General features: G+C 46.5%; 2 protein-coding genes across 7 annotated transcripts in view; one reads left to right on the top strand and one right to left on the bottom strand.

Moving 5' to 3' along the window:
- TOM1L2 (target of myb1 like 2 membrane trafficking protein) overlaps positions 1-8,559 on the bottom strand; it is a 51,423-nt gene extending 42,864 nt beyond the window's left edge. For 3 of the 4 annotated variants that reach the window (XM_021412058.1, XM_021412055.1, XM_021412054.1), the window contains exon 1: positions 8,338-8,459. In XM_021412058.1, coding sequence (XP_021267733.1) covers positions 8,338-8,389 — 52 coding nt within the window. In that variant the 5' untranslated portion in view covers positions 8,390-8,459. The other variant, XM_021412057.1, reaches the window with a different exon arrangement.
- DRC3 (dynein regulatory complex subunit 3) lies at positions 8,614-24,219 on the top strand. 3 transcript variants are annotated; one of them, XM_021412060.1, is made up of 13 exons: positions 8,614-8,699; positions 9,648-9,824; positions 11,103-11,219; positions 12,742-12,908; positions 13,496-13,642; positions 14,816-14,935; positions 15,871-15,983; positions 17,272-17,446; positions 19,850-19,981; positions 21,254-21,324; positions 22,115-22,238; positions 23,640-23,771; positions 23,939-24,219. In XM_021412060.1, exons 2-13 carry the CDS (start codon positions 9,665-9,667, stop codon positions 24,050-24,052), a joined length of 1,572 nt encoding a protein of 523 aa, XP_021267735.1. In that variant the 5' UTR covers positions 8,614-8,699; positions 9,648-9,664; the 3' UTR covers positions 24,053-24,219. The 3 variants fall into 3 exon arrangements, with proteins under 3 accessions (XP_021267735.1, XP_021267737.1, XP_021267734.1); XM_021412059.1 differs by lacking the exon at positions 8,614-8,699 and adding an exon at positions 8,810-8,909; XM_021412062.1 differs by lacking the exons at positions 8,614-8,699; positions 21,254-21,324 and adding an exon at positions 8,809-8,909 and having other exon boundaries at positions 22,125-22,238.

Raw genomic sequence — 24,628 nt, forward strand, 5'->3', positions numbered from 1 at the left:
TTTGGTAAATAAACATATTGGTCTTTGGACAGTTAGAATTTTGGCTAGAACACAGATTCTGAGCATGTATACATGGCCTATTTATCGTATGCAGCAGGGAAGCAAATCCCAGCAAATGAAACGGGCTGACCCAGCGTGTTCTGACAACTGCAGGCTACGGGCAGAAGGTCACACTGCAGCGCGAACATCCACCATCTCCTGCAACCTGCAGAGACCCAGCTCTGCTTACAGCTCGCTCATCAGCAGTGCTGGAGGAAAGGCAATGCCTCACCTGCAGGGAACCCTGCCAGCGCTGCTGCCGGTGCTTGGGACGCCTGAGGGACCCAGCAACCAGGGACAGCAAGCCCTGCCAGCTCTGCTCTCCTGCTGGGGCTTCTCCTGGCCGTTCCCAGCTGCTTTGGCATCAAGCAAGACCTCCTCAGCTTCTTCTGGGTTCTCAAAGCAGCACATTGCTCCCCATGCGACCAGTAGCCGTACACTGATGCCTCTTGCCCTGCAGAAGGGTGACAATCTGGCTCTCCTTGGTGACCATCAGGCCTGGAGATGGCTCTGCACACCAGCGTGCGCACCATGCTTTAGGGGTGCCACTGGCACCCTTTAAGAACCTCCCTGGCCGGGGGGTTCTGCGCCACGCAAGGACTATACCAAGCTACTGGCATAGATGGGTTGTAAAGGCAGTTTTAATTACAGTAGCCAAAGCCCACACATGATCAAGCTGCAATGTCAGAAAACCACCAGAACTCAACGCTGACCCATTTGAGTTGTTTGTTGAACTTTAATCACTTTCCAAGTCTGACAGCTGCTCAAACTTAATTGCTCATTATGCTTGTAAATAAAAACTGATCTCACTCGCTGATTAGCCAACCATCTTACAGTTGCCATAACAACTTCTTGTCTAATAAGTGATTTCAGATTTCCTATTATTTGTACTAGTGGAGAATTTCACAAAGGTCTGAGATCGCTCCTTTCACTAAAATATCCTTCTAATTAGAAGAAGAGAAAATCAGTAGAGAAAGGGCAGCTCAAAGATCATTTATTTATTACAGCGCCTTAAACGTGAGATAAGGGTACCCGAGAACCAAATATATGCTGGATCTTGCTCAACTCCTATCCCACAATCCTCTTATTACCATTCATACCTGCACCCTACAGCAATCGGGAAAATATCAGCCAGCATTTGAGCAGTAATTAGTCACAATGCAGAGACCAATTTCAAGATTCGCTCTAAAGGATATATTCCACTAAAGCCTGCATGTTGTTTTTCACTCCTAATCTTCAATTAAGAACCCATTAACTGGTTAAGTTCCTTAACACTGTGTTTCCTGAGCCTAGCACTTGACATTTGGGACAGGATTACTAATTAAAGCCTTACAGATGTCTGAAATAAATTCTGTGTCTTGGTAAGTATTTGGCCATCACAGTTTAAGTAAAAGGGCTCTGTTAAAACAAACAGACATATTTGGAAGTCTGAGGAGACAAAGTGGTGGGGAGCTGTCACTGCTGCTGGCCCACAGGCATGCTACAGAATAAAGACTTTCCAATTTTGCTGGCAAAGCTGCTGAAGCTTGCAGTTCAGTTAATCTGCTCAAGGTAGCTCTTTGTGCATACAGGCAAGGAGGGACGTCCTCTTCCTTCCAAAAGGGAAATAAATGCAGAAAGCTATAACTAAGACATAAGTGAAGTTCCCAAGAAAGTCAGGAAATACCAGATTTTTTAAAAAGATTTTTTCTGCATTTACTCAGCTGCGCAAGAGGTGTGAATTCTTTGGTATCTGGATTGAACACAAAGCATATCTTGCTGAAGCATTCCATGAAAATACAGCGGATGCAACGTGTCCAAGTTAACGAAATCCTCAGCATTCCTGACCACGCTTGGCAAACAACAAAGTCTTTCTCGCCTCAAGGCTAAGAACCTGGTGCTCTGCAAAGTTCCCGGGGTTCCAGCACCATTTGTAACACCAATACGTGCCTCTCCCCTGCGCATGGTTTCTTTGACCTGAATTTGAGCAAAGAATTCCTTTCCAAAGTAATGCAAGCCAGAAGGCTGCCGAGGAGCAGCTGGGAGCAGGCTGGGAGCTCTCAGGGAGCATGAAGGCTTACAACTACCAAACCATCCAGAGGGTTGCTCCGGATCAGCTCGTCATCTCCTGATGCTTCCTGAAATCGAGCTGCAAGCAGAGAGCTGCCAGGGAGGCTCTGAACGGACAGATGCAGACACGCAGTAAATATCCTACACAGAGCCGTGCCAAGAGGTAGCCAAACACACGCAGGGTTGCACACAGGTGCTGCTTTTTCTTCCCTAATCCTTGGTTTTGAGATGAGTTACTATGTCACTACATTACAGGACCCACCCTTAGCATCGTGGCAGGTACAGAAAAGTCGCATTACATTTAAGGACAGCGCTTTCAACACACCAGCTGACTGTGTTTGCACGTCCCCTTCTTGAGCAATGGAAAGAGTACTTCTGAACTGGAAGAGCTGGCTCCTTGAGATCTGTAAAACACGTTCACCCCCAGCAAAGTGCCTGCTCCATGGGGCAGAGCACCAGGGGAGCAGAGCCTCTGGAGCCCAGCTTCATGTGCTCAGGAGCCAGCACCTCCAAAAGGGCCCTTTCCATCTGACAGTAACTGAAATGAGCGAGCAAAACAACGGGGCAGCACTGCCCACAGAATGACTAAGCAAACACAGAAGGCAAGGCCTCAGAGATGGGCTTGTTAGCCTCAGCAACAAGTTTATCCCATGCAGAAAGCTGGCATTTCCCCAGGGGGCTGTGAAGAAGCAAATGGCAGTGGGCTGACCCCACAGAACCATCCCACAGACGTGGGGAAAAACAAAAATTCTTGGGCCTTGAGGTTTGCTCTGTAACACTGTGGGGCTCTAAGCACACTCCCCTCCAAATGCATATGCTTTATCACTCATGTGCTGCACGCATTTTGAGACCAAAACACAAAGTGTGACGTGTTTCAGCCAGAACCAAATGTTCAACACCAGACAAGGACAGGGGCTGCCAGGCCCTGCAGCCCCCGGGCTGTCCTCGTGCAAGGTCACCTCGTGGCCACTTCTGCCAAAGCTGCTGCTGCTCCTCCACCAGCCATGAGCACCGAGGGTAGAGCAAAAGCCTTCATCGCCTTCACAGGATGCTAAATTCAAAACCCAGAGCGGGTTATAAAACCAACGGCAGGGCGGGCTGATTTAAAGGTGTTCTTTCTTCAGCTAAGGAGAACAAACAATATGCTTCTCCTGGTGAAAACTGGATGGGTGAAATCTGGTCCACGAGGCTTTTCTGACCGTGTGTCTTTAGTTACACCCGTTGGAAATACATGGCTCAAAAATCTGCCGAGTACACGCGCAGAGCGCTATCGAACTGGGAACGAGCTGTCCTCACGCTGCAGCCCTCACGTACAGACTTCTATTAGAAGCATATGGAATAGACATTTAAGCGTCCTGTGCTGGAGGAGATAAAACTGCATTACTCAAAAATACATGCTATAATACCTTCGTGAACTACAATCTGCTTTTGTGGCTATAAAATAAATCCAGTCTTAGGAACCCAGTATTAAAGGGTATTATACTAATTATCCAGCTTCACACATATATGTAGTTTCTCCAAGTTTCCAGACTCATGACTCAGTATTTATTTGCTCCTTTAAAAGCACAGATATCCATTTTCATATTTCATGGAGATTTTCCTTACAACATAATCCATTATCATGAAGTGAAAGCAGATCCAAATAATCTTATAAAACTAAAAGCATTTTATCAGGCTCTCTTCTGCATGACAGGCACAATTCTGTACAAACAGCGGGGGCTGGACAGTTAACAACCAGCCAGCTACAGCACTTGGTGGAAATGGACTTAAACCCTGAGGACAGCACATCCTGTGCCCCCATCATCGTGGGCAAAGCCAGCAATCACCTTTTGGATGCAATAATGCAATCTGTGAAAAGAGAGATGATTTAGTGCCCAGCGGCATCCCACGAACACGGAACGTGACCGGCCCCAGAGCCTAAGGTCACTGCACACTCTCTGAACACTGCACTCTGGTCTTACAAAAATACTCATCTGAAAAGTAACTTTCACTTTCAGCACAGCAAAAGGTAAGTTTACTCTGAAAGGAACTAAGGCAAACGGGGTGTGTGGGCCACAAAGCATGGGGTAATTCTTTCTACAGCATTACAGCGAGCTGATCACTGTAATAAATCTATCTCTGCACGTAATTATCAGCTCATTTAGTTCGGAACCACTTTGCTATTCTAAGATTCATACAAATCTTAAGATATACGAAACCTGAGGAAAGCTCTTAAGTGTTTTCTATGAAGAAAGGAAAAGAAAAAGAATCTGTACACCTTTCTCATTAAAAAAAAAAAAAAAAGAAAAGAAGAGGGAACAAAGCAGCAGCTCTGGTAACAGACCACACCGTATTTATCATCGATTTAACAACTCTGAACGGAATCTGCAAATGCTTTGATAGAAATCAATTGAACTGGTTCAGTATTGCTTCAATAAAGTGCCCCTGTGTCCTTTGTTGAAATCCTGCGGGCTGCTGAAGCAATACTCTTTGTGAAATCGCTGCACCGTGCCTGCTCTTAAAACAGGCTCCTAGGCAAGGGCCTGGACAAACGTCCTTCATTCAAACCCTGTTTCGCCAACAGGAACCAAGGTTCAAGCCAGCATTTCCCCATCAACAACACCCTCACCACAAAGGACGTTAATTTCTAACACTTTGTTAAAGATTAACTTGCAGGTCCCTGTGCAACTCAGGTCTGTTCCAGGAGACCGAGAGCCGACCAGAAGGCAGCTTCAGCAGCTCATGGGCCCGTCACACAGGAGCCACGCCCCAGACGGAGCACGTCAGTCTGTCCATCCATCTGTCCGTCCATCCATGGCGCATCACACACAGCACTGCTGAGCTAAGCCCCGTGCACCCAATGGAGTTGGGAGGTGAGGAGTGAGCTTGGGTCCACGCACCTAAACGCTCCCCCAAAGTGTTCCCAAGGTCTCCAGAGTAACAACATATGATGGATGTAAATAGCTTTACCCTTTCTTTACATGTAAGCCATGTGGCCTATACCAAACAAGCAGTGTCAGGGGAAAAAAAAGTTACCAGCACTGCATACTCTTGTAATTCATTCAGTTTAAATCATCTCAGAAGTTTTCACTAACCTACAGTAAGGATATTTGCTCTGGTAACCTTGAATAGAGTGGTGACACTTTAAAGATGGCTGCCTTAAAAAAGGAAGATAAAAATGCAATTTATGGTGGGACATTGCATCTCGAGGTAAATTACTGCTACTGTGATTTGTGGCTTTCTCCACGAGGCAGCCTCTCTCCAGATATCAAGCATTTTGTCTTCACGATTTCACTACGCATCTTGCTCCATTCTTCCTCCTCACTGGCAGGGACCTTCATGGGAGCTCCATCAGGAAGCGCTGATCTCTGACTAAAGCAATGCTGCGAGGTGACCCTGGAGACTTCTGCTTCTGATGGGACGTGGAAAAGCATCATCGACTCACAAAGCCTTTGAGAAGTAACTGACTGTGCTACATAAACCCAGATGAGATTTTCAGCTTATGCATAAATATTGCCATTACCTCCCTTTGTTGCAACAAACAGGTAAAAGGCAATATGGCAAGAGCACAATGGTGTTTAAGGTCAGGAATGCTGCAACAGGTGCCTGCTTCTATTAACAGTCCTCCCAAAACAGCTTGGCGGGGACCTTGCAAGAGGCAAAAGGACAGATCAGTCTCCACAGGTCAGAGAAAGTACTAGAGAAAAATTAAGCAAGGTTTGTACTTGGTAGCCATACTGGTCTTTCACACAGAAAGTTTTATCAGCCAGCAGAAATCAGGTAGCTTTCAGAGATGTGGAACCTGGCTCCTATCTACACTGGCACTTTAGATGCAAGGGACTCCATCCATCTCCATTACAAATCCTCTGAGCTCATCCTAGCATTACTTTCTCACATTAAGCAAAAGAGTTGACATAAAAAGCCTGCCTGGCTTCAGACATTATCCAGAGAAAGAGAAACAGGAAAAAAGAAAATCCCTTGTATTACCCCTCTCAGCTCTCCCCAGACCTTCTCTAACATCTCTGCTCTTCCAGACCTGGCATTTATGCAAAGATGTTGTCTAACCCTAACTAAATCTCCACAAGATCCTCTGCTACTTCCTGGCAGAGAACATGTGTTCCTGGTACTCTGATGGACCCACAGGATCCTCTGTGCTTCTTCCTTATTGTGAGTGCTAGGTCTTGCTTGAAAACATCGTAACTGTGTTTAACACGATATGTTTAAACAGCAATACAAAATTAGTCACCTTCTTTTAAAGAATGAAGAGAAACGTAAGTGAGAATTATATTCTACGAGCTCATTGAAAAAAAAACAACTGTGGAAACAGTGGGCAAATAGCACAGTCTGAGAACAAGGCGTGCTTTTGTCTTGCTGTTGCCTCAGAAAACTGGCAGTGATATGAGAAGCAGAAAAAAAAACCTCTTCTAAAATAAAATCTGCAGCTCTGTCTTCCCCCCCAGGGTTGAAAAAACATTAAAGCGTAACTGGATTTTGCATTATGGAAGCTGTACTGCGAGCCCCTCACACAGACCTAACCTGATCCTCCAATGCAGGATCCCTCTGATCTCTGTGTCAAAAGCCTTTATGTTGGCAGTGACTGCTCATTCAAAGAGAGTAAGGGGATGTAAGAGCTATGCAAACCTTGGCACTCCAGAGTTAGAAAGGCAGGAGCCTAGAAAAGCATTTTCTACCACTAAAACCTCTCAACAATAATTAAGTTCTAAGGAAGCCCCTTTAAACCACTTTGATGCTAAAAGAATCTGACAATAAATAGATCAGAAATTACCACCTTCAGTTAACAACGCTCAATGCAGAACGCTTGTCCAAGCAGCAAAGCAGCCAGCTGTCTTGGCAGATGTTATCGGACGGCCAAGCACAACAATGCAAATTCACTTTAAAAATCAAGGCTAACTTTCACTGTTCTCATTTTAACCCTCAAACTCTCAGCACTTCTCTGCCTAAGAAGAAGAAGTGAACATCTCAAAGTGGCTAAAGAAAAACAGCAAGATATATGGTCCATATCATTTGATAAAGCAAGGGTCCAGCCACCTTTGAAGTGTGAGACTCACCCACTTAAGGGCCTTGAGCTCTGCCACAGGCTGTCTGCACGTGTGGGCGCAGAGCTGCTAGAAAGGAACTTCTGGGTTTTGAGGCCATGAGCAGCTACTCGGCAGAATGTTTCCACTTTAATTCCCAAAGTCACGAATCCTCCATTGTTTCATAAGTTAATGTTGAATAGCTATAGCCTATACCTATTATACTATGTATAACCACTAAGTAAGGCATCAGAATTACTGTTGTTTACAAAACAAATCATGGAAACTGGGAGCATGGTTTCACCAGAGAGGGATGCCAATGCAAGTGCATGCAGCTGAGCATCGCCTCGGCTCCTGGGATTATATGCCACAGTGCCCATGCTGCAGGAACCCAAGCCAGTCTGCTCTTCTTTCCCACCACAATGTGGGAGAGCTTGTATTCCTTCAGGGTCCGTGAGAAGCAAGCGGGAAGCCATGACAGCCACAGACAAGTGACACAGCCCTGCAGGAATGGAACTCAGGCCTTCTCCTGTGGCCCCAGTAACCCAGACCTGACACAGCTGAGCACGAATACACACACAGGAGAAAAGAGGCACACACAGCAACCCAGCAAGCACTTGGCTGGCCCTGCGGGGAGGGCACATTCACAACAACTCGCCCAGAGCCACCAAAGCATAAGCCCAACCACAGTCCAAGCACTGGGCGGAAAGGTGAATGTGTGCATCTCTAACCTGCACCGCTCTCCCAACACGGGCACGGGTCCTGCGTGGCTCCAGCCCTTGGGGATGAAGGCGGCTGGGGGAAGCAGCTGCACCCACCCTGAAGCACTCCTTCCTCACAGCCTCCCCAAAGTCTCCACGGCCCTCTGGGAGCCCACGGCCCTTCACGATCTCCAGAGCCCCCACGAAGCCCTACAGCCCCTCGGAGCCTCCATGAAACACTGCGGCCCGCACCCGAGCCCCTCCAAATCCTCACAGCCCCATCAGCCCCTCACCTCCAACCCCCCAGCACAGCCCCCGGAGGTACCCCCCCACCCCAGAGACCTTCCAACCGCTGCAAAGACCCCATCCCACGCCCCTCCCGGCCTCCAGAGCCCCCGGCAGGCCCCCACTGCACCCTCCGCCCCTCTCTGTGCAACCCCACAGCCCGAAGGACACCGCTCCCCGGAGGCCTCCAGCCCCTCCGTTGGCCTCGCCGGTCCTCAAGGCCTTGTGAAGCACCCCCGCTGCCTTACCGAGGCTCTGCCCCACCGGGGTGCTGAACGGGTTCCCCAGCAGAAACTCCATCTTGGGATGACAACAAACAGCGGCCCGGCGGCCCTCCCTCCCCCTCCCCACCCCGCCCTGACTGGCAGCCACCCCTACCAACCGCCGCTCGCATTGCCGGGCGTGGCCCGCCTCCTTGCAGCCCATTGGGCTGCGCTCGTAGATTCCGTGATGCCATAGGTTCAGGGGCGTGCCCATCACTGTCAAGCGACGGGCCCGCCCCCTCCGTAGTCCCGTCCCTTGCTACGCCCTCCGGTTGATGGACAGGCAGAGACACCGTTAGTGGCACACTCCATTGGGCAACGGTCGAAAACTTCTGCAATATTATTGGGTAATCAGACAGTCAATCATACGCACCTCCTCCCGCCCCCAAGGCACGGTTTGGGTGCTGATTGGCTGACACGATTTTCTCGGGCTCTGATTAGCAGCCAGCCTTCCCACCCCCTCTCAGCCCATTGGCGGCAGAGCTCATCACGTGACGTCCCTTAGCAACGCACTTGGGCTTCCTTAGCTACTTCCCGGGCCTAGGGCTGAGGCGCAGGTGGGCGGCGAGCCGGTAACGGGGCTGCGGGCCGGGCTCCGGGGCAGCACTGCGGATTTGTAAATGACAAAGTCAGGACAGAAAGTTGGGAATTGCTCACTTCCCTAACTGAAGGTGTTTGCATGCATATAGGCTGAATTAGGCCTGTGGGTCTGCACTAAAGGCCGCCTTCAGAAAATCGCTGTTACTGTTTATAAATGTTCCTTCTTCCTCAAACTTCCCTTTACTTTTATTACAAAAATGATGATTCAAATTTATGAAGCACTGCTGGTAATTTCTGTATGCTGTAAATACACTCTTGTCCTGTAAATCAAACCTTCCCATAACAGTAAGCTTACATCTTAAAGGAATAGGCCCTCCTCACGAGGAGGATCTCGGCAGTGAGGGATCACCATGGCTGCTCACCGGCCACCCCGGTCCCTTTATCTAGCCACACTCCGTTATTCTCCACGGGAAACTCTCAGACATGGTGTGCAGGCTGTGCTCAGAGTCACATCAATGGCTTTGCAACCCAGCCCACAGCAGTGGGTTGCGGCTCAATGATCTTCAAGATCCCTTCCCACCTAAGCCATTCTGTGAAAGTCAAGTTCGTCTCTGATATCAGCTATGAAGTGTTAGATCTTAATACTCAACCATGTTGCTAATCCCCTGGAATTGTCATGGCGGTTCAATGAAGGTTGGAAATAGTAGCCAGACAGTAGCTTTATTATTATTGCTTTTTCTTTTCTGCCCATTAAGGCTGATATCCTCTAAAAATGAGTCAGTCAGACAACAGCTTTGAGCCAAATGTTATTGACGATGAAATGCTTCAGAAAGCAGTTGAAGAGCAGTGGCCAGAGGACATAAGGAATATTGCCAAAGCAGAAGGTGGTATTGACTTTAAAGATGTGATGGAGCTACAGCTTAGTTTTAGAAGTGAGTATCAGAACATATATATTTATTGAATGAAATAAGCATTAATTGGCTGCCTGGCAATTAAGCAATAATGATCATCTTAGGCTTTTAGTCATGCCTGTAAGCAGCAGTTTCAGTTGAGCAGTCTGGGTGGTATTGCTGATGGGTAGCTTTAAAGCTGCTTAGCTTTATGCTATTGTCAGCGCTATTCTTATTTAACATTTATATTGTGGTGACACCTACAGGCCACAGGCCTATCGGGTCCGTCTCTACGTGGACAAATCAAATCCTGGGCAGGCTCAGCCATCAGTGGCAATTATCCGAGAGCTGTTGTGAGAATGTGGTGATTACTGTCCAGTTTGGTAGCTTCCTCTGGTCCATGGCATCATCACAGCCTGTCTCTTCCTGCCAAATTAGTCATAAGGTTGCATTCAAAAAATGAGAAGGAAGAACATTTGGTTCAATATTTGAATATTTTGGACAAAATCAGATAATTTGTTGCGTGATCCTGTGGATGAGTTCCTTAGGATACACTTGCAATTACCTGATCCTGCATGTATTTGTTTGCAAATACAAAACAAAGAACTGCGTCACTATATTGTGTATGTGCAGCTCATTGCATTACACTGCACTCACTGAACAGCAATAGCACTGAATACAATTTTCTGGGAAGCCATTGGAGGATAGAAAATAATTGGGAGTAAGAGTGTTCTGTGTTTTTCTGTCACCTTGGTCCTAATGTTTTGCTGTAATACCTAACAGCCTGCCCTTGTGATTCTGTTTTTGGAGGAAGCTAAATGCAGCCATATTGATTAGTTCTAAACTGCAACCTTCGCAGAAACAGTAGACCTCAACTTGTTCTCCTGTGATGAGAATCCTGAGAGCAGGAAAGTAACTTTCAAAAGCAGTAACTGGCCACTAGTAGCCTGCAAATGCAGGGAAAAGCAAGAGTTTCATCCCAAACCTCATTTACAGAGTGGAAGGGAAAATGAAGGTCAAGGCCTCTTAGCGGTGGATTCATAAAGCCACTCTTGGCTGCAGCCAGCACCCCCTCAGCGACTCGTTGGCTTCGCTGATGAGCAGTGTGCTGGGACGGGATGCTGAGGTTAACTGGGCTGTTTCACTGACATTGCTTTCAGCCGGTGAACCACTCCGCTCTCTGGGGCAGTCGTCACACTTAGTGTAATCTGCTAAAAGTCATTTTGGAAGAAAGACTGGATATTTTTCCTTCTGCTAAACTGGAAGCTGACTCGGGTGAAAGGCAGATTTATTTATTTATTTATTTCCCTCTGCCCTTAGATATCCTGCAGATTGATAATCTGTGGCAGTTTGAGAATCTTACTAAGCTGCAGCTGGACAACAACATCATTGAGAAGATAGAAGCTCTGGAGAGTCTGGTTCACCTTGTGTGGCTTGGTAAGATAAGGCACACAGGGCTGGATGCCTTCTCAGGTGCAAAGCAATTGGCAGTAGAGACAGGATGTCACATTCCTTCTCAAACGCAACTGATAGGAGCTTTCTCAGGGAAGCCTGTCAGCTGTCTGTGTGTTTCCTCATTTGACTGTCAAATGTCAAAAGGCATGAATATCAGTACTGCAAAGCAATCCTTCAAATGTTTAAAAACCTGGTTTTAATAAATTTGGTGTGGCACGAACAGGAAGCTGAGATTTCAAGGCTGTTTCCAGGTTTTTTACTCATATTTAGAGGTGACTTTCAGAAATACCGATGAAAACTCTGTGATTTAGAAACCTCTATTCTGTTTATTAAGGTAATGCAAACATTTTGGAACCTAGAACCCCTGAAAGACAACGGTGTGTTTATCCCTGCATGCTTAAGGGCTTGTCATCTTTCTTGTGCCAAGAAGTGGGACTACTTTCAATCAAAACCTCAGGATACTGATATCAGCACCACGGAGTGGTGCTGGCTCTGATGCTGGGCATATCAGTGGCTGCTGCTCCAGATTCATAGCTTACAGCATTCTCTGGTAACTGCAGCGACCTTATTGGGTGGCAGCATAAATATATCCTCGGCAGCTGCTGAAAATAGCGTGCAAGGCTTTGGTTCATAAGCACATCTCAAAATGTCTAAATGAGTTCTTCCGCTCTGTTGTCTGCACTGTTCCGCTGCACAGATGACTAATGCACTTGTGAATCACAGCAGATCACCACTGCGCGAGCAGTGTTTTGAAGCACACTCAGGCATTGCAGTTTGCCCAGAGGTTCTAGTGGTTCAGCAGCTGCTGTGTACATGTGTTAGCTGCCCAGGGGCTGGGGTGACGCCCAGAACTGGTAACCACATCAGATGCTTTTGGAATCCTGAAGCACTCAGCTCCAGCCTGAGGGTAAATGCTGCCCTTACTCGTGATGAACATAGGTGTTAGCCTAGATGTTTTGGCAGGATGGGATGAAGAAATATTAACGAGTGAAATAGCTACAGTGAGTCTATGCCCTTGCATATCTTTATTGGCAACAGAGTGGTGAGTGTGGAGCTGACATATGCTGGTCCTGGCGGAGTCACCATGATGGCGAGCTCCAGTGCAGCAGGCAAGAGTCTGCAAGAAACAAGGCAGAGAATGTCAAATTTGTCACAGAAATGCTCCCTTTTCAGGGCACCTCTTTTCTTGTAGTTTAGGTTTCCCCTTAAGGTAGAATTCATTCTGAGGTTGTGTATGTGGACTCTGCATGGAATGTTTTCACCCATTCCTCTCAAATACGTGTTAGAGTTGTAAGGAGGAGATGTGTACATTGTTTCCTGACCCAGAAAATGGTGATTTCATGCTGAGCCTTTCCTGGGGGACATTGAACACCCCTGAGGAAAATACTGTGTACAAACTTCTAAATCAAGACTCGGGCTAAATGCAAGATCTGAATTGGGGCGTTCTGCGAGAAAGAATTTAACTTTTGCTTATAAAACTTCTGATTTCTAAACTCTTCCCCAGACTTGTCCTTCAACAACATTGAAGTAATTGAGGGCCTGGATACCCTTGTCAAACTGCAGGACCTAAGCCTCTGCAACAACAGAATATCTAAAATAGAGCACATGGACACATTGCAAGAGCTACAGATTTTCTCCATTGGAAAAAATAACCTGACCACTCTGGAAAATGTGAGTGCTCCCTGGCTTTGGAATTGCTCCCTATCAAAAGATCAAATATTCTAGATCTGACATTTCCTACTGCCCCCCTTACAGGAGAAATTTTTCCTTAGGATTTCATTTCCTCTGAAGCCTAAATTATGGTTTAGGTAAGCTATCCAGCTGCTAAGTGCTTACTTCAGCTATTTCTCTTTTAGGTTTTTTGCTCATGAGGGCTTAGTTTTGTTACTGCTGTCATCTGTGGCAAAATTCCTACTGGTTCCCATGAGAGGAATGAACAGCTACACAAGAGGAAAAGCGGGAGTGGGGACTAGGATATTTTTGGGGTTCTTTTTGAGGGTAGTTTACCAGCCTAACACTCTGATTTGTCCACCATCCAGCTAGAGGCCGTCCCTCCACTCCCATCATTTACATACTCACGACGTGAAGTAAGGTATTTTCTTTCCCCAAAGCATTAGAAACTTGTAATTTAACTTTGCCTGTGTTTGGCAGCTGAGCACAATATGTACCAGAACATAACTGTGATATGAGCAATGAATTTCAAAACCAGCTGTTTCCGCAGCACTGGTAAGCACAACATTTCTTTCCCCTCCACATAGGTGGTCTATCTCAGGAGGTTTAAGAACTTACGTGCACTGAATCTCACTGGGAACCCTTTCTGCGATGAAGAGCAGTATATGCTGTTTGTTGTTGCTCACCTTCCAGGCTTGGTATACTTGGACTTCAAGCTCGTGAGTGACACCACGGTAAGTATTTCTGCATCCCCTCCTCCTGAAATTGGGCATGAGTTCCTTACAGAGCATTGGCTTTGTTGATATGCACACAATATTCTAGCATGATGGGCTGATTCTCTGCAGAAATTAGACCTATGGAAACACACAGAGTTTGTTCTATCTCCACCTAACAGCTGTGAACCTGTAGGCCAAATTCTGTCAAATCTGGCAGAGGTAGAGATGTCAAAGGTATTATGTTTTCACAGGTTTTGTGAAAGTCAGCAGCTGTGTGTGGGAGAGGAGCCTGCTTAATATTGCCACAGAGATGCTGCAGTGTGAGTGCAAGACTACTTAGAGATCAGAGAATTGCGGAGAGAGAATCTCAGAGGAGATCAGTCTTGAGACATGAATCCAGAGGAAAGCAGGCTTGGTGGTCCTGCTGCTCACTGAGCTATTTGTTTCAGTAGCAGACTGACACGTTAACCAGGCAAGCAAGTGCCATCCAAATGCACTTCACTTTCCTGATTTTTGAAAGCAAGACCGTATGTCAGGACTGGTAACTCATGAGACTGCTTCCTGATCCCAAGGCTCATTTTTTCTTAATATTCAAAGAATATGTTTCATTTTAAACTTACTTGGCACAGAGCAGGAACTGTTCTTGGAGTATACATTACTCTTACCATACGACTGGAAGGGCTTTCCAGGTCATTGAGTACAGTCCCTGCTCATACAGACAGTATGTCATTGAATTGCATACTTAAATTTGTCAAGCTTCAGTTGCAAGCTAATTAGGTTCTTGCCCCTGCTACTTCATTGCCATCGCCTCCTCAGAAGAACCATCTTCTCCTCAGTAACTGTTAAACTCAGTAGCCGATCCATTCAGAGCTCAAATTCAAAGTCAAAACAGGGCCTCCTGCTAAAACAAGCAAACAGATAAACAATGCTAAAGATGAAGAAATTGGGAGATTAAATGCTGCTTGCGATTGAATCGGCTCAGATACACTGAGCGAAGAGGCAGAGTAATATGTCAACAAAAATGGGGTGAGGAATGGATTAGAAACTTTAATAAGTAGTTTAATCAAAAGACCACAAAGAAATGGAGATGCAGATATCATTCAGGTGCACCTTCCGGAAAGGTGGAATGCTTACACCAAGATTTGTTGGACACTGCTGGGTAGGCTAATAATGTTTCTTTGCTTTTCTCAGCGAGAAGTTGCCATTTCAAATTACCAGTACCTCACTGACCTGCTGGAACACGAGGAGGCCCAGGCTCTGGCTCAGCTGGAGGAGAAGCAGGCACAGCAGAAGGAGCTGGAGTACCACAAGGTGCTTGTTCTTTGGCTGGTTGTGCGCTGTCTGGGGAGGAAGAAGTGCAGCAGATACTGACTTCTCCTTCAGCTGCTTGAAGCTCTAATGAGAGGTTAACACTGGCTGTGCTAACACTAAGGCTAGGATTAGTCTCTGATCTTCGAATCTCTTATTTTGAATGAAAACAGGAACTGCTGTGGAATACATATGATGTGGGGGAACATATTTCTTTTGGCTGAACAATCAGGCTGCAGATATAGACCCTTAGAAGCTAAATAGTAAATCATGCCCAAGGATCTTATCAGCCTAATGTGAGATTAAGAAAATTACACATCTGAGGGAACTGTTAGCATTTTCATGGTGCAGTGACTTCCTTTCTCCTTCACACCAAGTTGATGCTTTTTATTAGTTTTATGGTTAAACTCTTCAGGGCTTTGAGATTGACGTAGTTCTGTGAGCAGCCTGAAAACCAGGCCAGGCAGAATGGTGATTTCAGCCACAACATGGCTCTGTGATCCAGCCTGCTGGAAGGCCAGACTGGCTGAAGACCAGGAGTAGGTTAAGTGACAGGAAGGGCACCTGCAGCTCTTCCCTCTGACCCTCCCCCAAGTCCACTCACTCTTTATCTGTGAGGCTGAATAGCCTTGTAGCATATGGTTGTATGTGAAAATGTTTTATGTAAGATTAAACAGTGTTTTCTGTCCTTAGGCTAGAGAGTTCTAGCAGTAAATCCACATGTGAACCAGGATGGTTTTCGCTCCAGTTGCAGGGTGCTTTCATGACCTGGCTGGTCTATCTATTGTGTTGGTGTTATAGTGTCTGCGCAGATCGTTACTTGCACAGCACACTAGTGTTCCTCTGCTGGTAAAAGCTTCTAGGAGAGAGGCATCCTAAGGACTGGCAGCAGGTTGGCACTCTTCATTTTACTTAAATCACTCTGATTCTCTTCAAAGACAGCCTTTGTTGAGTACCTGAATGGATCATTCCTGTTTGACAGTTTGTATGCAGAGGATACAGAAGCTGCCAAACTGGCTTACCTCCCCGGAGTGGATGACCTGCTGCAGGCATATCCTTCCTGGGTTTAAAAAACCTACAGCTAAAACCTAATGACTTGAGTTAAGAAGGAGGTGCATCCACAGGGACTCTTCATCCGTTGCTTTTGTCCAGGACTGAAAGCTTACATTGATCTGAGATCTGAGGCTTTCTGTGTTCAAATTGGGAACGGTGCCAGAAAAACACTGCAAGACCATGAGACCACTGACAGCTTTAAGGCCTGATATCTCATGAAATATGAGGGCTGCAAACAAATGGTTTGTATTACTGGCAAGCTGGCCGGCGCAGCTTGAAACAACCTATTTGTATAACCACTCGCTTCTATCACCAACAGGTCGTGAGATTCCAGCGTTTCAAATTCTCACTGTTGTAATTACCATATTCCCTTTCCACCGCCCGAATCAAACATAATTTCAGCAGCCTTCTTTCCTGACCCTTCAAGAATCAAGGCTTTGTACCGCCTTTAAGTCTGGAATCCACTTAAGGTTTAAAATGAGCCATAAGATAAATCTCTGCCAGTTAGATTGTAAGAGCGCAGTCGCTAAAATCATGTTGAAATTGAAGTGGTAGGAGATAGGAACAGACTAATCAGAATGATATGAGTCACATATCTCACAACCTGCCAGAGCTGGCAACGTGAAGTTTTCAGGCCAGCACTTTTTTCTGATCATTGCTCCTACACGGGGCATCAGAAAGCAGACACTTTTATTTTTTTCCTTTTCTCATTCAGATTAATAGAGCATTGTCAAGGCCAGTAACTTGACCTTCCTTAAAATTGCATTACACTGTTGGGGAAAAATGCATCACGGCTTAACTACGATAGACTCCAGAAACAATTCCATTGTCAAGATAATAGCAGAAGAAAAATTGGCGTTATTTTTGTGATGCTACCAAGTCAGTAGTTTATTCTGCGCTCTGGCTGTAGGCTCCAGAGCTGTATTTATTAACTACACAGACACTGTATTCACACTTGTGAAGACAGATAGGGTTGTATGCTTCATTCTGTTACTTTGTCAGAAAAGAGTCAGAGAAGCGTATGTATTTCCTTTTGTCCTCAAGGCCTTTTTCCCCTCAAGCTGCCACATCTTTCTCTATACCCTTAAGGTAGCAAAATTCTATGCATAGAATGTGAACGGGTGACCCTGTCCTGCTCAGACAAAATGCTTGGCAGCCTGCTGCCAGCGAGAACCACCGAGTTTTACATAACAGCAGCTTGTAACTCCTGCTTGAATTTGCAGAGCTAGAAGGAACATAACGCATTGCTCCACTGAACAAACAAAATACCTTGACTCTGGTGTCACATACAGGAAAGATTTTGTCTCCGTTTGTGAGAACCTGTTTAACTACGGACTGAAAGAGTATGAAAAACGAGAAGCTGAAGTCGCTGAGTTCTATGAAGGCCTTCATGAAGTGCTGACAGCCAACCAAGAAGAAGGCAGGAAAATAATCCTAGACTTTGAAAATCAGAACAAAATGGTAATTTTCTTTATGCTTCTGTTAGTTTGATACATCATATGGGAGCTTTCAATTTCACTTTGAACTCGGGCAATTCCATTAAAATTAGGATAGTGAACCTACAGTGAACTTACAGTGCAGTTGTGATATGATCCCTAATTGCAGAGTCACAGAATAGCTGTGGTTGGAGTGGAGCTCTGGAGGACACCCAGTCCCCCTGCTAGAGCAGGGCTGCGTGCAGCAGGCTGTGCAGGGCTGCATCCACGTGGCTTGTGAGTATCTCCAGGAATGGCCACTCCACAGCCTCTCTGGCCAACCTGTTCCAGCACTCAGCCTCTGATCTTTCTTTGTTTTCCTGCAGTGTAAATCCGTACTGAGAAATGATGTCAGCGAACATTAACTAACATGGTATTTTAGTGCTCTGTATAGGAAAAGGATTTGGGGTTTGAAGTTTCAGCCCTTTTGTCAAAGCACAGCCAACTAACACTGACAGCTTTTATCTATACTCGACATGGAAATTTAGTGTAGGAGAAAATTAATATGCCACGGTGTTGTCTCATTGTCCGTGAAGGTAAAGTTCTTCAAGGTTCTGCAGGGAAAAAAAAAAAAAAGAAAGAAAGAAAGAAAGAAAAGGAGATTGCAGGTTATTCCGTTCATTTTCAAGTCATTTTCTGATTCAGTTCATCTTGTCAACAACAGCTCAAAGAACTTTAACAGAAAAATCAGGTGAAGCTATTGTAATGTATTTCTAGTCTTTTTTTATTAAAGCAGGAACCATCTCTTTTTCATTCTACTCAACTACAGTCATCCATTGTGGCTGCTAAGGGCATCGCTTCTAGCTGGATCCCTGTCTAACCGTGTATAATAGACAGATCATTATTTTGTTTCCACAGAAAAAAAGTCAGGGGGGCTAAAGCCTGGTAAACCTGTCAGCTGAGCTGAGCAAGTCCCTGACAACTGACACCGTGCCGAGTCACGAGCGCTTGCTCTTTGAAATCCAGGTCGCTTTGATTGAGGTGCTGTGTCACAAGCTGGCAGCCTGCTGAGTCACCTCGTCCCCAGGTCCTTGAACCTTGCTGACTCATGCTGGCAAACAGCTCTGGCAAATCCTGTTGGGATGTGAGCTTGCAGGTTTACCAGAAAGCATCAGATAAAGGCTGATGTGTATACTCAGCTACTTGATTCTCAGTATAACCTCTGTAGAAAATATATGGCTTTGATAGTTTGTCTCGTAGGTTACAGCCTCAGCAATGGATTGGCCTGCAATGGGTTGAACAGGACACAGTGGTTACTTGACGGTTTGCACATAAACGTTGGGATAGTCAGCATCCAAACCAAGCGTTGTCCTTTAACAGTCATTTAAAGTTGATGGGGAAGCTCAAAATTTAATGCTGATGCAGAAGTTAAAAAACCACAGGAGCCCCAGCAGGCTGAAATCTGTAACCATTCTTAGGGTCTGTTTGCCTAGCTGTAATTCTTTCCTGGGCAACCTGTAAAATAACACCGCTCTCTGAAATTGCTTGAGAAGCAAAGAAGCATTAAGGGCCTTGAACTTTGAAGTTATTGCTTCCAGAGCTGTGGCTTGAATGGCTGGGGAGGTTTTGGATGCCTCCTGACTTATACTTGCTCTCTCCTTTTCCACTTTTACCAATGCAAAATTTGGGCAACGTAGTCTGTTTTCAGACAAGTCTTCACAGTTATTTTGGCCAGAATTCACTAGTTTAGCCCATTGAATTTCCTCTCAAGAGAATCGGATTAGACATCTTAAAACGTGTATTTCTTTCCTCCTATTAACATTTGATTGTTAACTTGCTTTGAACAGACTTCAAAATAATACATTGCTGAGCACAAGAGGATTTCTTTTTGATCTGAGAAACAATAAATCTTGTCTGATACAAAACTGACGTCAATATTTAATTCTGAAGGGCAATAAATCCTTGCTGTAAAAGGGAATCAGGCAATGATAGGTATTCCATATTCAGAATACTGAATCCTGCCCCCGTGGAAGTCAGTCAAGATTCCCCTTGACAGGAAGGGGATCAGCATTTAGACAAGCCTTTCCTTCTAAGAGTAATTGTTAATCTCTACTTCATGGCCAGCAATGTTAAGAATCCAATATATATATATTTACTTGAAATGTGTCAGAAGAGGAGCCAAAGTTGCAAGTATAGGAGGGTCAAAGTCATCGGGCACTGGGAGGTGAGATTTCTCACCAGTATCACTGCATTGCATGGGATCGTTTACATAGCAGCATACCTCAGCACTGTTACTTCCCAGTATGTAAATCCAGAGACTCACTGAATCAGCACGTTTCATTTCAGCTCATCAGCAGCAGGAACTTTTCTCACATATGTAACAAGTTAATTAAATTGCAATGGAGTGCTGAACACCAACTATAAGTAATTTATGTATCTCTGTGTTTAGAGGCTGGATGAGATCCATCATGCCAGCAGTCACGACACTGCTGAGTCTATGCGAGCCGAGTACAACGAGGACATCCTTCAGCTGTCAGAAACACTCATGACCTTGGAAATGCAGATGGTGGACCAGCTGGAGGTAAGGTTCAGGCACATACCTGTAAAGCCTCCCATCCAGGATGCAGGGGCATTCATTTTGCTGTTGCTGCGTGCCTCTGCAGTGTAGCCCATTCCACAAGGAAGGGCACACAGTTCTTCCAGTCAGGCTCCTGCTCGGTCTCCACCTCAGCCTTCCTCTGCTCAGGGTTGAAATGGGTGAGATCAGGCCCTGGACACTGACAAGTTGCAACAGATTTCTGTTTCTTGGAGCAGGGCGCAGTATTTTCTTCACATCTATCCAAGCTGATTTCCGAAGCTTTAAAGAAAGGGACATGAGGTGGTTCAGTCATTATATAGGTCTGTGCATAGAACTCTCTGCACGGTATGGGACATGCATTTGGCATTCTAGAAGTGTAATTCTTTGAAGCTGATCTCGCCATGAATAAGATTACACACGTTCCTGCTCAGCTTAATGCATTTGCTTGCATAATAGCTGCCTTTTTTCTCCTCACTTTTCCTTGAAAACTAGGGCAGGGCTCCTAATGTGTGTCCTCATTTAAAACCAAAACCAAAACCTAATCTGTTATAAACTAGCAGGCAGGGTCTGCGGCCCTTATGCAAGCAGTTGCAGCAGTTTACTGCTGTGAATGTGCATGACAGAAAGCAGGAGCTCAAAATGGACTCCCTACTGCATCAGGATTGCGCCCTTTAATGTCTTCTGAATTGGTCCTAATATATCTGCAGTCACTCATGGAAAGATCAGAGGCATTCCTTTGTGCATGCCCTTCTGGAATTGTGGGATTTGGGTGGTTGTGTTTGAACCGTTACACCAAGACATTAAGTGCAACACTTAACAGATTCTCCATCAGCCATTTTTGAGAGAGGCACTAGGCAGCAGCAATTTTCGTTTCTGAGGACTAAAACAAAAGCTGCAGCAAGCCCAGGGATTGCTTACACTATGCACAAAGAGGCTTTTCATACACACAAGGAGAATGCAGCATGGCAGCGTGCAGGAGTACAGCATGCTCTGTGCATTCAGTGAGAGTACAAAGAGATGGGATGGCTCCAGAGACCAGGTAAGCATTGCTCAGCCAGCTTCTCCCCAGTAAGCCGATTCTGATTTTCTGTCCCTGAATGAGAAAATAAACTCAGCGCTTTCAAACCATTTACATGCTTATAGGTAGTTCATTTTCTGACGGTGCTAACAACAGCAGCGAGTCCAAATTATAATCAATTTTAGGTTCCTCCTAGATTCCTTTCAGTGTTCATGAAAGCCTTCATTGTAACATTTCCTCTTCTCCATTCCATTAAGGAACTGATAAAGGAATTTGAAAGAAACATTGCTGTCATAGCATCAACATTCATTGACAACGTTAAAGGCATATATCCTTTTTACAGCACGCTGGCGTGGATCTCTGAGCAAGATCCTAAATCTATAACTGAGCCATTGGAATAGAATGGGGTTATTTTTTGTCAACAGAAAAGGCATTTTTCCAGCTTTGCAGGAATGGTCATTTAAGGTGCTCAAAGTCTTTCTGTGGAAAATACAGAAAGCACAAAGGGCTCTGGCTGAGTTCTCACATATGGAAAGTCTCTGGGACTTCTACAGCTTTCTCCCCCGTAGGAATCTTGCTTTTTTCTTTGAGCATGCTTGGCACAACCCTTGGCAGATCCGGCTAGACTGTTTTCCATGTGCATTCTTGCTTCTTTAAATGGCCTTCATTTTTGCGTTACTGATGTCTTCTGGAACAATGTAAGATAAGAACAGCAAAGCACTCCAGTGGCAGATTACATATATAAATCTGTGGCTTGGTGCAAATAGTTGGCATATTCAGAGCTCAGCTTACATCCTGCGAGGCCTCCCTCAGCTTCCTCTGCAAACCAAGGCACGCTCTTAGTTCTCTGTAATACATGGCAGCGAGGATGAGACCTGATGTGAGCTGTGATTAAGAGCAGAAAGTGCAAATCCTGACACCCTGGCAGCAGCGAGGCTGTTTCCCGAGGAGGCCTGCTGCGAGGACATGGGACACCAGGGTGCCTTTCTGCATCAGGGCTGGCAGCCCTCTCTGTAGCACGTCGCTCTTTCTGAGCCTCAGCCTCCTGTTACAGGAGTCCAGTTTTATCTCTAGAAGTGAACGATGCACTCTGCCTTTTCCTTAATCACCTTCTGTACGATGACGCAGTGCCGGGACCTGGAAAATCGTCACCATGAGAAGCTGCTAGAGATCTCCATCAGCGCTCTGGAGAAATCACTCAAGAATGAGCTTGATGAGGAATTGCCAGATGATGTTCGTGAGGTGAGGACACCAGAAAATTCATCTCCTCTGTAAGAGGAGACAGGAAGGAGAGGCCACAGCCTCTGCTCAGAAGGGACAGGATTTCCAGGAGGCTCAGTGCAGCTAGAGCTGTGTCTAACCAGAGCGTGGCTGAACTGCAGCACTGCTGGGCATCTCTGTTGAGCGGGATGGAGATGACTGCACTGCAGGTTTCCCTGGGCTCTGCAAGAGCTGGTGGCAGCAGCCCAGGAGAGGTGCTGAGCAAATCTCTCTCTTGCCTGCAGCACAGCTCACTTCTCTGGCTGATTTTCAAGCCCCAACCCAGCAGGCACTCAGGCAGCTTCTCTGCTGCACTTGCAGCTGGTTTTGTTCCGATTCTGCCTGCTCCCCACAGGCAAACCTAAACACTGCTCTGATTTCTTTGTGCTGGGGCTGTTTGCATCAGTGATCTCAGGAGCCCTCCTGGGAGCTCTCCTGCCCATTAGCTGTTCTGGAGGCAGGACATGACATTCCAAATGCAGCCTTCCACTGCAGCCCCAGTCTTGCTCTGATACCAAAGATCCCAGGAGCCTTTCAGAAAGCACTGAGGTTGTTGCAGAGCTCCAGTCAGCAACACTGCTGACCTTTTTGCCTCTGTTATTCCTTCACTTAGTGGTTAATTGACTTGAGTTTTGCATTCGCTGTGTTTTCGCTCTGTCCGGATTATCCCAGCTCCCCATTACTCTGCGTAATCAAGAGCTGACAGACACAGACCAGACCCCTCAGCCCCCCGGGGGAGCTCCCTGCTTTATGGGCTGTACAGATGGCTGCAGTTACGCACCGTTGCTGTGCACCCATTTTGCCTCGCTGCCATCCATTTCCACGGAGAAGCAATCTTCATTTGTTCAATATAGCTGCACTTGGCTGCAGGAGGAGACTCATTATGGTTTAGCACAGCCACCCTCTATTCAGAGCCATGGGGGGAAGTCACTGCTTCGATTAGAAGCTGGGGCACTCCAAGATGAAGATTTACAGCCAGTGCTACCGGTGCGAGAGACCCTTTCAAATGTGATTTTCCACTTCCTGAACCTGCTGGGACAGGCGAGCTGCAGCATATGCAGCCTTGCTCCAACAGCAGCTGCTGCAGGGGCCGGCCGTGTGCTGTGAGGTGCTCCCTGCTCCAGCAGGTGAGGCCCAGGGTGCTGCCTCTGTTTCCCCATCTGTACTAGAGATAATGCTCCAGCATAGCAAAGCCCAGGCACATCCACGCAGAGGGAAAAGCACTGGATTCATCCTGATGACTAGGGCTTTGTCAGTCGGAAACAGAGGTCTTATTTTCCTCCCCTGAGCACTGCAGTTACTGTGCTGCTAGTTCTGTTCTGAGCTCTGCGGCCTTTGCTGTGTGCCTGCCCCCTCCCCTGATCTGGTCACATTACCTCCTAGTTTCTCGTGGACAAAAATGTCATTGTCAACATGGTCAACAAATCCCATAATATCCACCTGCTGAAGATCGATATGCGAGAGTGTGACATCCTCCTCAACACCTACCACTGGGAGGCCTTTGTGAAAGAGAAGGTAAGGGACCTTCATGCTCATATGGGGACGGGTCACAGATGGGTCTGCCCCAGGTGGCGAGGACACTGCTAGGAAAGTTGCTCCCCAGCCTTTGCTGGAGACCTCTGTGCTGCAGCCAGGCACCCCGACGAGCCTGCGGGTTCACTGCTTGTGTTCAATCTGTTCAGGCTCTCCAAAACGAGATTGACAGAAACCGCAACCGTGTCAAAGAGATTTTTCAGTACATCGATGATCTCCAGGAGCAGCTGGAAAAAACACAGATTCCGGAGCCCATGGAGTAGGTCTGCCCTGGGCTGGGCAGCTGCCTTAGCTGGGTGCACACAGCTGCAGAACACCCAGCAAGGACGCTGCCCCTCTCTGCCGGTGCTGTCTAGAACATTTCAGGCCAAAGGCATACTCCTTTCATAGTCAGCAAATAAAAGATACTTATTGTTTCTGGAAAAGCATACGAAGCTTTGTCTCTTCCATCATGTTGGCATGAAGCCCGTTCCGAGCTCAGACCTGGTCACAAGGGGTTATGGCTCAGCTGTGAGCTAATTGAACCAAATCATCATAGCACATCATGCCTGAAAGCTTTAGTACCTGCAAGCACAGAGGCAGGAACCTGTGAGCCACAGGCACACGGCAGCAGCCGGGGAGAGGAGCACTCTCCATCAAACCACTCCCAGAATAACAGCAGGTTTCCAGCTCAGCAAGCACAAGGGCTGTGGCTGGGGCTCTGCGTGCCTAGCAGCCTTGTCTTGTCGCTGCCTCTTGCAAAAGCAGCTTTCTGCAGCGTGAGCAGAGCAGCCCCCAGCTAGCAGGAAGGGAAATCAATGGTTCCACAGGAACTCACACGCTGCCGCTCACAACAGCCA

This window comes from Numida meleagris, chromosome 13, assembly GCF_002078875.1.
Source record: "Numida meleagris isolate 19003 breed g44 Domestic line chromosome 13, NumMel1.0, whole genome shotgun sequence".
Classification (NCBI taxonomy): domain Eukaryota; kingdom Metazoa; phylum Chordata; class Aves; order Galliformes; family Numididae; genus Numida; species Numida meleagris.